The sequence below is a fragment of the Lissotriton vulgaris genome, chromosome 6 (assembly GCF_964263255.1).
Source record: "Lissotriton vulgaris chromosome 6, aLisVul1.2, whole genome shotgun sequence".
Lineage (NCBI taxonomy): Eukaryota > Metazoa > Chordata > Amphibia > Caudata > Salamandridae > Lissotriton > Lissotriton vulgaris.
The window spans coordinates 1,265,517,217-1,265,530,015 of record NC_141694.1 but is presented as its reverse complement, the minus strand read 5'-3'; the positions used below and the strand labels follow the sequence as shown (position 1 = coordinate 1,265,530,015).

Here is a 12,799-nt window from a genome sequence, read left to right as displayed (position 1 = left end):
TACTACCTTTTGTATCACTCCATAGACCAGGAAATGGCCCCAAGGTATCCTGTACTTCTCCAGGGTGACATTTAACACCTTCAGTAACGCCCCCCCATACCCCACTCCCCCTTAATACATGTTGTTCATTACTTTTACTCTATGGTCTGTCCATTGTTCCAGCCGTAGCCCCTGGTCTAGACTCTAGTGGGGGAAGAGGTGCCTGTGGGGAGTCCCCCATTGTAGGGCTTCTTGGTGTGTGTTCTCACAAGTGCTCTGTTCCAGCTATAATAGAGTACCCAGAGTTGCATCAGTGAGTTTTGAATCTTTGCTTTGGGTTTAACTAGTAGCATAATTATACTAGCGAAAGACAGAACACCAGACTTCTTCGTCCGACCCCTATTTAGCAGGGAGATGTTTACCTATCTGGTAACCCACTGGAGCTGCGCGGCCGATAATTCTGTTAAAAATCGAGAGGCACAGCTCCTCCTTCACAGGCAGATGCAGTTTTGACAATGAAAGTAAATGGCATCCGACTCCCCAAATGAGATCTGCCAGAAATGTGTCCATTTCTAGAAATATTTTTCTGCTGGTTTTCACAGCGAGGGTGGAGAAGTAAAGGAGCAACTTGGACAAGGCCACTATCTTTGCAAGGGCAATCCTATCTGGCACAGCCAGGGGAGTGTTTTCCAAAACTTCACACAGCTTCTTATGTTGCCAACAGCTGCCTTTATGTTCCCCTGTACCAAGTCCTCCTCTATCCTGTAAATCTGGATCTCTAGGTGCTTAATAGTATTTGCTTTCCACTGCAGGTTTCCGACCCTCCTGTCACTAGTCCACTAGGAGTACTCCTACATCTTCAGGGTAGGCCATGGATTTGCTCCAATTGATCCTCAAGCCAGAGACTTTCAACTCTCTGCATTTTTATTGCTCCCTCAAGGCCCATTTGACGATCTTGTATGAAGAGCAGAATTTCATCCACATATTGATATGTAATGCGTTTGTCTTTGATGTCCAACCTCTTTACATTGTTTGGGTTCACTATCAATGAGCCGAAGTTCCACCTGACTCCCTCACAGAGGTTTCCTTTCATTAGGGCAGTCTTGGACACAGTGGAGTTCAAGGCATCACCTACCCATGACAAATCAAGGACGTTCAGACTACTATCCTGATGTTTCAGGCTCATCCGTGGATCACGTTGATAGCAATTCAACTGGCTTCTTGACCTCCAAGCATCCTCCATCCTCCAATCACCCCGATGACAACCAGGTCTTGGAGGAGACTGCTCAAGACTTGCAGCAGTGGCTGCTAAAATGCAATTTCATTCAGTTGTAGACCTCTTTACCTTCTTAGCCCTGAGCTATAGATGATTGACTCGTCACTGCTGGAATGGGGAGGCTAACTCGAGGAGATGGAGATCAGGGAACTCTGGTGTATGGCAGAGGACCAGCTCTGCATCAGCCTGTTGATCATCCCACCCTGAAGGCCTTCATGCTGTCCAAGTGTTTGCTGAAACAGGTTCTCATGGACATAATCACTGCCATGGGGTACAACAACAAGCAGGGTGTAGTGGGATTCTCGGTGCTGTCAGGAGGATTTGCACCCCTGGATGTGCCATTTTTCTTTTTGCAATACCTCTTGCAGTGTTCCTCAGTTCCAAGGTAGACGAACTCCGCAGGTGGTGTCTAGCAGCTTACAAGTGGCATCTACATCCAGAGGTGGGGGAGTGCGTCTAAAACAGTAGGGAGAACCCTGGATAGATCTTTTTACCACGATCAAACATGCAGCGTTAAAGATTTTGCATGTTGGAGTTTCTGCAAGAACACTTGTTAGGAAATGCATTGCGACTGGAATAGGTACAGGGGACTTGTGTGCACCTTCCCATGTCTGTGCCTAGAGTTCTGAAAAGCAGCAGGCCATCCTAGTGGCTCTGGATTGGGCCAGGAAAGCTTGGTACCCAGACCTTCTGGGCACGAGCATCTGTCCTCTGATCAGGCTGCCAGTTTGCGATGACCCCATATCTCTGCAATAGGGCAGGATCCTCCATTTGACCCTGCACAATCTACTAATACCTTTTGGGATATTGAACAAGGAACTAACTGCATTTGATATACCACCTGAAGTGATGGATGTCCTCCTTGCCGCAGGTGCTCTTCCACAAAATCCATTTATACTGGTTGCTGGGACAGAATAATGGCCTGGTTTGACATTCCCAGGACTGGTTGGTCTCTTGAATTGAATGCTACTAAAAATCATTTTGTTTAATTTTATCTTTGGTCCAACAAGGTCTTGCTGTGGGCACTATTAAAAATAATTTGTCAGCCATTATGTTTGCTGGTCCAACTATCTTTTTTGAAACGGCTGTTGTGATAAGATTTTTACACGTTTTCTTACAAACCTTTGGTGATGCCTCTGTGAAACCTTAACTTGATCTTGATGTTTCTCATGCTTATGCCCTAGAAGCCGATCCGTTGCTGCTCACTGCTTCTCCTGACCTTAAAGACCATCTTCCTCATTGCAGTTACATCAGCTTGTCACATGAGGGCACTTCAGGCACTTATAGTGCAACTGCTCTACACCAACCTATTCCCAGATAAGGTGGTACTGAGGACGTGGGCAGCATTCTTACCAAATGTTTTGACGTATAGCACTCTACCAGTGTTTTTGACTTCTCACCGCCTCCCCCCCTCAACTCGCGATTGAAGAGGAGATCCTCTATCAGCAGGACCCTAAATGGACTTCAAGTTTTTACATTGATCGTACCTAGGACAATCAAGCTGACAATAAGCTTTTTGTGAAGCTCTCTGGCGTAAAGAAAGGAAAGGCTGTGGAGAAGGGAAATGGAAGTTGTTAAAGTGAATAGTTCTATTCATTAAGATCTGCTACCCACTGGCCAGAAAACAGCCTCCTGCAGGCCTGAGAGTCCATTCTACCAGGGTTTAAGTTTCCTACCACTGCATTGTCCTGTATAGTGTCTTTCCATGTCCTCTTCATGACTGCCACTTTGGTGCCAGTGCATAAATTGACCAAGCCCTACTGCCTTGACCGCAAGGTCTGCCAGGAAGGGCATTTTGACTATTATGTCCTGCAAGACTTTTTGATCTGAGACCCCTCCACAGACAACCCTCCTTCCCATCTGGGGAGATCCTGCTTTGGTGTCTGTTCTAAAGTGAAGAATCTCTGGTTAGAGTTTGCCATCAGAAGAGCAAGCTACTTACCATTTATTATGCTCTTTCTTGTGGATTCCCCTATCTAACAGCAGATTCCTCATTGCCCTCCAGTGACCTCTTTTTGACGTCTAAAAATGTCCCAGTACCCTGGAATCAACAATTGTTTGGCTCACGTCTGGTGGTGAAGAAAGGGAAAAGAAAAGAGTTTGACATCAGGGCGCATGGGTGACTCTTATATGTGGCTTCACTCCATCTCTTTTATGACGTGTGGAGTCGGCGTGGAGCCGTATGATGCTACTTCGCGGCATAGGAGGACATTGCAATGGAAAATGTTTTCTGTATCCACTCTGGTGCCTGGAAGTATTCTAGGGAGAAAAATGTGTGCATCAATAGTCTCCACCATTAAGAGAATCACTGAAGGTTATTAACTTGTTCTTATTTCTTCAGTTTCTGCTGGGAGTGATTTGAGAGCAAACATTTCCTTGGCATGTTGTGCCACTGTCCATGGTTGTCTGCCTGTCTGTCTTTTGATTAACTGTTCCCAAATGCTGTTAATATCTCTCGTCTTTTTACACTTTGAGCAAAAATAAATCGAAGGAATTCCCCATGCAGTCCTAATCTGCCTACAGTAACCATGCAAAACAGCAGTGAACTGTTTTGTTTGTATGTTCTGAAATGGCCTCAAAGTCTGATTTGTAATCTCTGCAAATGCAATTCTTTTTTCATGTATTGGCAAACTGACAGTTTATCTTTAATTTCCCTTGCCGTCTTAATGTTTAATGTGTTAGGAAGAAATGAATACTCCTCTTGGCTCATGAATTATATTGATACTTTATGATGTTCGGCGAGTACCTGGTTTTTCATTTGCCAGTTTCTTTGCTTTAAATAAAAAACCCTACCCCTTCCAAACTAACAGAGAATTTACGGAGTTTAAATAAAAAAAAAAGCTTCAGTTAATTTTTTTAGGCGAATGTCAAACCGTCATGATATAAAGTTGTTTTCTTTTTTTCTTTTTGTTCAGTGGGATATTCGAAGTGGGGAGATCGTGCAGGAATACGATCGGCATCTGGGAGCTGTCAACACCATCACATTTGTGGATGAAAACAGGCGCTTTGTGAGTACATCTGACGACAAGAGTCTGCGAGTCTGGGAATGGTAAGTTTTACACCTTATATTCAAACAATTAGTAGTTTTGTTGAGCTTCCTTGTCATCTGTGAGTGTTTCCAAGGAATGCCAGGGTCAAGCTGATTAGTGGAATACCCAGGTCCTCAGGGACTTTAGAAACTCTGAAAGAGATGAGAAGGAGCAACTTCCATATTTGCAACGCCAGATGCGGAGGGTGAGGTTAGAGAAGGGAATGCAGAGCGGATGTCTCTGTTGGGCTGATGGAATGATGAAAGTTCAGGCGGTGGTTCAAGTAGACGGGTCTGCAGTTGTATAGGGCCTTGTATGCATGGGTCAGGAGCTTGAACTGGCATCCTCTCTAATCAGGAAACCAGTGAAGTTCCCTGAGGTAGAGGGTGATGTGGGTTCATCTAGGGAAATCCAGGACGAGTCTGGCTGCAGCGTTCTGTATGGTTTGTAGTTGTTGCAGAAAGTGAGTTGTGATCCCTGCATAGAGAGCGTGTTGCCGTAGTCCAGTGGGGTGGAGATGGGGGCCTGAGTGATCGTGCGTCTTGAGCTTCGGGTAGCCATTTTAATATCTTCCGAAGCCTGCCGAGGGTGAAGAAGCAGGTGGAGGAGAGGGAGTTGACCCGAGTCGTCATATGAATGAATGAATGAGTTATGTCTTAAACGGTGCAGACTTGGCCCAAGGCGCCTATGATCGTGCAACTTGTTGAAGTTATGGAGCCAGACTACAAATAGGCCTCAACAAAGAGATGTGTTTTCAAGGCTTTGCGGAAGAGGGCAATGGAAGACTGTCCTGCCAGTTCAGGGGGGAGAGAATTCCACAACCTGGGAGCCACGGAGGAAAAGCCTCTCCCTCCCCACCTTTTTTTGACAAACCAGGGGATTGACAGAAGATTTTTATTTGAAGAGCGGAGGACCCTACAGGGAGAATAGGAGTGGAGCAGGGCCCTAATGCCCTCCGAACCTGAGCTATATAAGGCCCCATGAGCAAGGCAAAGGATCTTAAGAGATCCTGGCCTGGACGGGCAGCCAGTGCAGGTTCTTCCTGGCTACAGAGGCTGAAGACAGTCTGGGGAGATTAAGAACCAGCCTGGCTGCCGCATTTTGCACTATCTGTAAGCGCTGAATAAGGTTCTTGTTGATACCTAAAATAAAGCGCATTACAATAGTTTAGTCTCGAAGAGACAAGGGCCACTGTGACCTGCTTCCGCGATTCGGGCGAGAGGAAATGAGCAATCTTTCTGAGCACCCTGATGATCCCACACCAGGTTGAAACAGTTCTGCTGACCTGGCGTTCAAAAGAGAGGGTGGAATCGATCAGGACACCCAGATTCCTAGCAAATTGATACGGGAGAGGACACTCCCCAAGAGACAGAGGCCACCAGTCGCTCGACCAGATATTCTGGTTGGCCCCGAAAATCAGGACCTCAGTCTTCTCTCCGTTTAACTTAAGGAAGTTCTGAATCATCCATAATGAGACTGCTTCCATGCAGTTCCCAAAGTTAGAAGCGGAAAGACTGACTGATATAGAGAGGGAGACCATGATTTGGGTATCGTCAGTGTATGACAATACCTCTAGGCCAAAAGATCGTACCAACCTGGCCAATGGGGCCACGTAGATGTTAAAAAGTGTGGGGCTCAGGGAAGAGCCCTGAGGAACCCCACACTGCACCGGTTTAGAGGGTGAAAAAAATTCACCCAGTTTTACCCTCTGTTCTCTTTGACTGAACTTGTTGTCCAGAAGGATGCCTAGGTTGCTAGCCTGTGCAGCAGGGGTAGGAGTAGGTCAAAGTTCTGAGGGCCACTAGAATGTGTCCCTTGAGGAGCTTTTGTTTCTGATAATCAGTATTGCGGTCTTGCCCATGTTGTGCTTCAGGCAGTTGTCCTTCATCAAGTTGACGACATCTGCAGTTGTAGAAGTGGTCTTGGTGTTGTCTTTGGAGAGAGAGCGAGAGAGGATGATTTGTGTGTTGTCGGCGTATAATACGATGTTGACTCCGTGGATCTGAAAGAGACACGTTAGTGATAGATTCCTTACCTTAGAATATCCCCAGGCGTCAGACTGTATCCGGAGATTTTTGCGTAGCAGTACCATTGCGCGTCCGTAGGCATTGTCTGCGGCTCCGCGTCCGTCGTGGGTGCCGTGATGACGTCGTCGGAGTACTTAGACGCCGCCTCGGCGTGCAGACGTCAGTTCTTCTTTTTTCCGCGCCAGCAAGCGCAGATCTGGAAAAAGCAGTACTTTAGTCACTTTTTCACTAGTCTTTTTTGATCCCTTTTGATCATTTTTTCTTGAGTCTTGCGACTCCGCACGGTGCCTAGGGATGTCTGGTTTCAAGCCTTGTGAGGATTGCGACCGACTGATGTCGGTCACTGACCCTCACAGTCGGTGTCTCCACTGTCTCGGCGCCTACCACGACGACAAGACCTGCCCCGACTAACGGGCCCTGACTTCGAAAGCTAGACGGGAGCGGTCCCGCAAGCGACTCTAACTCCGGCAGTCGGCCCGCGCCGCGAGAGATCCCGGTCCCACAGGAGGTCGAGGGACAGGTCGCGGGGTCGGAGCCATCACAGCTCCGAGAGTCGGCATCACTCCTCCGGGTCGAAGTCGTCAGGTAAGCACAAGAAGTCGAAGAGACGCCATCGCTCTTCTGACTCCCCCCGACGCTCGCGCAACGCGGCCGGGGGTTCGGGTGACACCACCCACGCGGCTCCGTCGGAGTCGCGGGCGTCGCGGCCTGCCCCACACCCTCCGGTCCCTGGGCAGGATGCGACACCGGGGGAGATAGAGCGCTTCCTCATGGCCATGAGGAACCTCTCTTCCCCAGCTGGTTCTGCGGTGCCTTCGGGCCCAGCGGACCAGTCTGGGGCCCCTAACGGGTCGAGGGCTTCGGCCTCGACGTCGTCTGGTGCTTCGGCCCAGACGCCACAGGGCCCCACTGCATTCGCTTCGGGATCCGGCTCGTCGCCGGTTGACCTAACGACCTCACCGGTGCCGGTCCCTCAGGTGTCACCTCCGGCGCCGTCCTCGGGCGGCGCCGTCCCCGATGCCTCCCTCGCTCCGGTTCCGGCGTCGGAGCGGCGCCGCTGGGTGCGCTTTCAACGCCGCTTGGGGAATTTCGCTTTTATGAACCGGCCTTATCGTTTGACAACCCTGAATATCAGGGGATGGGTGAAGAGGAGTATTGGGAGGGGTCTGAGGACCCTCTGACCCGAGAGTGTCAGTCTCAAGAGGACTGGACAGGTGGACTTGGGGATACCAGTGATCTGGACACATCACCAGACACTGGCTTTATCTCACCGCCTACCGTGGCTACGGAGGAGGGGGCAACCTACAGTGTGGTGTTGATGAGGGCAGCCAAGGCCTTGGGCTTTGAGCTCCCCGTCGCAGCCGTGAGGACTAACCTCCTCACTGAGGTCCTTAAACCGCAGTCAAGCTTGGCCGAGCCTCTGCTGCCGTTTAATGAGGCCTTGACCGACGCTCTTTTGGGCACTTGGTCCAGGCCGCTACGGGTTCGCCCGTAGATAGGAACGTGGCCAGACTCCACCGCCCGGCCTCGGGCGACCCATGTTTCCTGTCCACCCACCCCACTCCCGAGAGCCTGGTCATCCAGGCTTCAAATTCCCAGACCGCATTTCCGTCGGCTCCGCCGGAAAGGGAATCCAAGAGGTATGAGCAGTACGGCAAAAAGGTATTCTCCTCCCTTAGTCTGGGACTGCGGTCTTCCAACACCGCATGCCTCTTGGGCCGCTACACCCACTATCTATGGAATACGGTCGCCGAATTGCTGCCAGAGTGTCCGTTGGAGGTACGGGCCAAACTCGGCCAAGCCCTTGTGAAAGGCCGGGATGCAGCAAAATATTCTATCCGGTGTGTGCTGGATACCACCGACTCACTAGGTAGAGCGATGGCAACGACAGTGGCGATTCGTCGCCACGCCTGGTTGAGGTCCGCCAACTTTTCGGCCGATGTCCAGAATACACTGATGGACATGCCGTTTGATGGCCGTCGCCTTTTTGGTGACAAGGCAGACCATGCGCTTGAGCGTTTTAAGGACTACAGGGTTACGGCCAAGTCCTTGGGCCTCTCGGGCCCCGCGCCAGCAAACTGGTTCCTTTCGCTCCTTTCGTGGCCAAGGAAGGGGCGCCCCCACACGTGCTGCCAGCCACGCACCGCAGACTAACATCGGACTTGCAGGACTCTTATTTCCACATCCCCGTCCTGCCGGCCTCACCGGCGCTACCTGCGGTTCACGGTAGGCTACGAGCACTTTCAGTTTACCGTGCTCCCCTTCGGCCTTACAAGCGCCCCACGGGTGTTCACGAAAGTGATGGCGGTGGTCGCAGCTCATCTGCGCAGGTGAGGGTTTCAGTCTTCCTCTACCTCGACGACTGGTTGTTGAAGGCGGGCTCGCCCCAGACAGTCGTCAGCCACATCCAGACAACGGCAGACCTCCTGCACCAGCTGGAGTTTTCCATCAATGTGCCGAAGTCACACCTGTGTCCCTCTCAGAAGCTCCTCTTCATCGGAGCGGTTCTCGACTCGGCGCAGTTTCGGGTTTATCCTCCCGAACAGCAGGTTCGGGATATTCAGGCTCTGATTCCAATCTTTCAGCCTTTATCCCAAGTCTCAGTCAGGTTGACGCTGCGGCTTCTGGGGCTGATGGCTTCCTGCATCCTTCTGTTGCATCACGCCCGTTGGCGGATGCGGGCTCTGCAGTGGGACCTGAAGTTTCAGTGGGCCCAGCATCAGGGCAACCTGTCCGACCATGTCCTGATCTCGGAGGGCACTGCGAGACCGCTGCAGTGGTGGTTCACAGACCGCGATTGGGACAGCGGCAGATCCCTCTCTCTTCCCCAACCGGAGCACGTAGTGGTGACGGACGCGTCCCTCCAGGGCTGGGGAGGCCACATGGGAGAGGTGGAGATCAGAGGCCTCTGGTCTCCGGCGGAGTCCCGGCTCCATATTAACCTTTTGGAGCTACAGGCAATTCGTCTAGCACTGAAGGCATTCCTCCCCTCTGTCCGGGGGAGTGTAGTGCAGGTGTGTATGGACAACACCACCGCCATGTGGTACTGCAACAAACAGGGCGGGGTGGGGTCGTGGACCCTCTGCCAGGTAGCTCTGCGCCTTTGGCAGTGGCTGGAACATCAGGGTGTGACCCTGGTGCTTCAACACCTGGCAGGTTCTCTGAACGCCAGGGCGGACGAACTCAGCCGCCGGTGCATGATGGATCACGAATGGCGTCTGAACTCGGACGTGGCGCAAGGTCTCTTTCTGCAGTGGGGAGAGCCTTGGTTAGATCTATTCGCCACCGAAGAGAACGCGCAATGCCATTAGTTCTGCGCGTTGGAATTTCCAAGGCGGCACTCGCTCGGAGACGCTTTTCGTCGCGAGTGGAGTTGTGGTCTGTTGTACGCCTTTCCGCCTATACCACTTCTGCCCAGAGTACTAAAGAAGATCAAGCGCGACCGGGCACAAGTCATCCTTGTGGCTCCGGACTAGGCACGAAGGTACTGGTATCCAGAGCTACTCAGTATATCAGTTGATCCCCCGGTTCGTCTGCCTCTTCAGGAGGACCTTCTGTCGCAGCAGCAGGGGACGGTCCTCCACCCGAACCTGTCCAGTCTCCACCTCCATGCTTGGAGATTGAGCGGCGACAGTTTAGGCCATTTGACTTGCCTCCTGAAGTATGTAACATCATTCTGGCAGCCAGGCGTCCCTCCACAAAGTCGGTATACGCCTGCAGGTGGAACAGATTTGTGGCATGGTGCACAGCAAAGGCTGTGGATCCTCTCTCTGCCCTCTTTCTGAGGTTCTTCTCTTCCTTCTTTCTCTTGCCCAGCAGGGCTCTGCTCTGGGCACTATCAAGGGCTACCTATCTCCCCTTTCAGCCTTTCTAAGGCTGCCTGATCAACTTCTTTGTTCAAGTCCCCTGTTGTTAATCGATTCCTGAAAGGCATCACACATAAGTTTCCACCTGTTCCCTTTGTGATGCCTCAGTGGGACTTGAACCTGGTTCTTACTTTTCTGATGTGCGCTCCCTTTGAGCCACTTCACAACTGTCCTATCCGCCTTCTTACTTTGAAGACTGCCTTCCTGGTTGCCATCACCTCTGCCAGGAGAGTGAGTGAGCTCCAGGCTCTATCCTCTAAACCTCCTTTCCTTTCGGTCCATCCGGACAAAGTTGTGTTGCGGACACAGCCCTCTTTCCTGCCCAAGGTAGTCACAGCCTTGCACATCGGACAATCCATCACCTTGCTCACCTTCTTTCCGCCTCCGCATCCCTCGAAAGAGGAAGAAAGGCTCCACCGTCTGGACCCAAAACGTGCGCTCTCTTACTTTCTGGATCGCACACGCCAGTTCCGGGTGGATGACCAACTCTTTGTTGGTTACGTGGGCGCTAAGAAGGGAAAGGCGGTGCACAAGCGGACCATCTCGCGGTGGATCATCTTGTGTATCCAGGCGTGTTACTCCTTGGCTAAGAAGGAACCCCCTGTGGGTCTAAGGGCTCATTCCACTCGGGCCACGGCGACTACAACCGCCCTGGGCCGAGGAGTGCCCTTACAGGACATTTGCCAGGCAGCTACGTGGGCCTCGCACACGTTTGCAAGACACTATTGCCTGGACAGCCAAGTCTGGAGGGATGGCTTCTTTGGCCGTTCTGTCCTCCAGGACTTTCTGGTGTGATTATTGGTTCGTAGACCCACCACCGGGGTTGATATTGCTGGGGTATCTATTCTAAGGTAAGGAATCTATCACTAACGTGTCTTTCAGATGCACAAGTTACTACTTGTGTAACGATATATCTGTAAGAGACATTAGTTAGTGATAGATTCCTTACCGACCCACCCATCCTCCCCGTTCTGCAAACCGATATCTAGGGTTAAGGTCATCCCCTTTCAGGGCCCTAGTTTCAATGGCACCAGTGTTAGTTTTTAGCATAGCTCTGCGTTTCTGGTGCGGAAAAGCTGTGTCTAAGAACTGACGTCAGCACCCGGAGGCAGCGTCTAAGTACTCTGACGACGTCATCACGGCGTCCACGACGCCGACGACGGACGCGGGGCCGCAGACGACGCTACGCAAAAATTTCCGGATCCAGTCTGATGCCTGGGGATATTCTAAGGTAAGGAATCTATCACTAACTAATGTCTCTTACAGATATATCGTTACACAAGTAGTAACTTGTGCGTTTCGGCGATGCTGGGCAGAGGTGTCGTTAGTGTTTAAGAGGGTGGGGCTGATCGAGGATCCTTTGGGTACTCCACAGATAATTTCCTTTGGTTCGGAGGTGAACAGGGGTAAGGCAGACTCTTTGCGTTCTCCCGGTGAGGAAAGAGGCGATCTGTCTGAGAGTGGCTCCTTGGATGCCTATGTTGAGATTGGAAATTAATATACCCAGATTGTTTCCTAAGTTAATAACTAGGTGAAGCCATTATAATGACTATCTTGTGTCTGATTTTGATAAATTTTTTTTAACTTCTACCGTGCAGAGAACTTGTAGATTTGTGGGTTGCAAGCCAACATAATAATAGTAATTAGTAGATTTACATATTATGCTTATTTCCTGATTGTTCAACTTCGAACTGTGGCTATCCAGTTTTTTGTAAAATAATATTATTGGGGCTGGGGAGAGAACCAGATGCTAAGCATGTAAGTATTAGCAGGTCTGCGTTTACTCCTGATCACAGATGAAATGGATACAGTTCCATTGGAAGCCATGTTCCACAGCTTTGACTCTCTCGTAGATTCACTTGCTTGAATCCTTCCCTGTATTTGAGGTTGGGATGTCAATAGTTTGTTAGAATAGCTTTAAACTGCGTTAACATGTTTGAAAGGCTCTGAAAGTGTTTGTTTTGTAGCACATTTATCTTGTTGAAAAGCGTTCAAATGACAGCCAAGGCAGTGAACATTCTCTGAGTTTCATTCCCTTCAAATTCAGTTTTCTACCCCTGGTAGTTTTTAAAAGGAGTCTGCTTGAGAGTTTTGAATCAAATTGAACACGATATTGATGTTTTTGAATTTCCACTCACCTGTGTACCTTTCCATCACTTGATGAAAACGGCAGCTGATCATGCTTTTGTCGTTTCCGTTGATTCTTTCCATTTGCGCTAATTTTTTCCCAAACGGCATGCTATTATACCATGTGGTGTAATAGCGCATTTTCGGTAACTCGGCATATGGAGCGTAATACGAAATAATTTAAATTATGCAAGATTACAACCATATAATGGAAATTTCACCCTTGCCTAGTTTGTATACGGAAACTGTTGTCAATAATGTAGGCTGAAATTGCAGCTCACTGTATTTCCTTAGAACACTCACTGTAACTTTAAAAGCTTTGCATTAAAATACTCTATTTACAGAGTTGGACTGACATTTTGGGTAGTCTGACAATGCTAGGTTGTCCAGCTTAAAACGGCCAGGGTGTGAGCTGATTTTTGGTTCGACGACGGCTCACAAGATCAAAAGAAAATGACCCTTTCAAACTGGTGCACCTGCCAGTGTTCGACTGCC

General features: G+C 50.1%; 1 protein-coding gene across 1 annotated transcript in view; it reads left to right on the top strand.

The window, feature by feature from the left end:
* CDC40 (cell division cycle 40) overlaps positions 1-12,799 on the top strand; it is a 480,503-nt gene that overhangs the window by 309,188 nt on the left and 158,516 nt on the right. Inside the window, exon 12 of the mRNA XM_086927386.1 lies at positions 4,171-4,304. Within this exon, the coding sequence (XP_086783512.1) occupies positions 4,171-4,304 (134 nt within the window). The remainder of the gene's footprint in view (positions 1-4,170; positions 4,305-12,799) is intronic.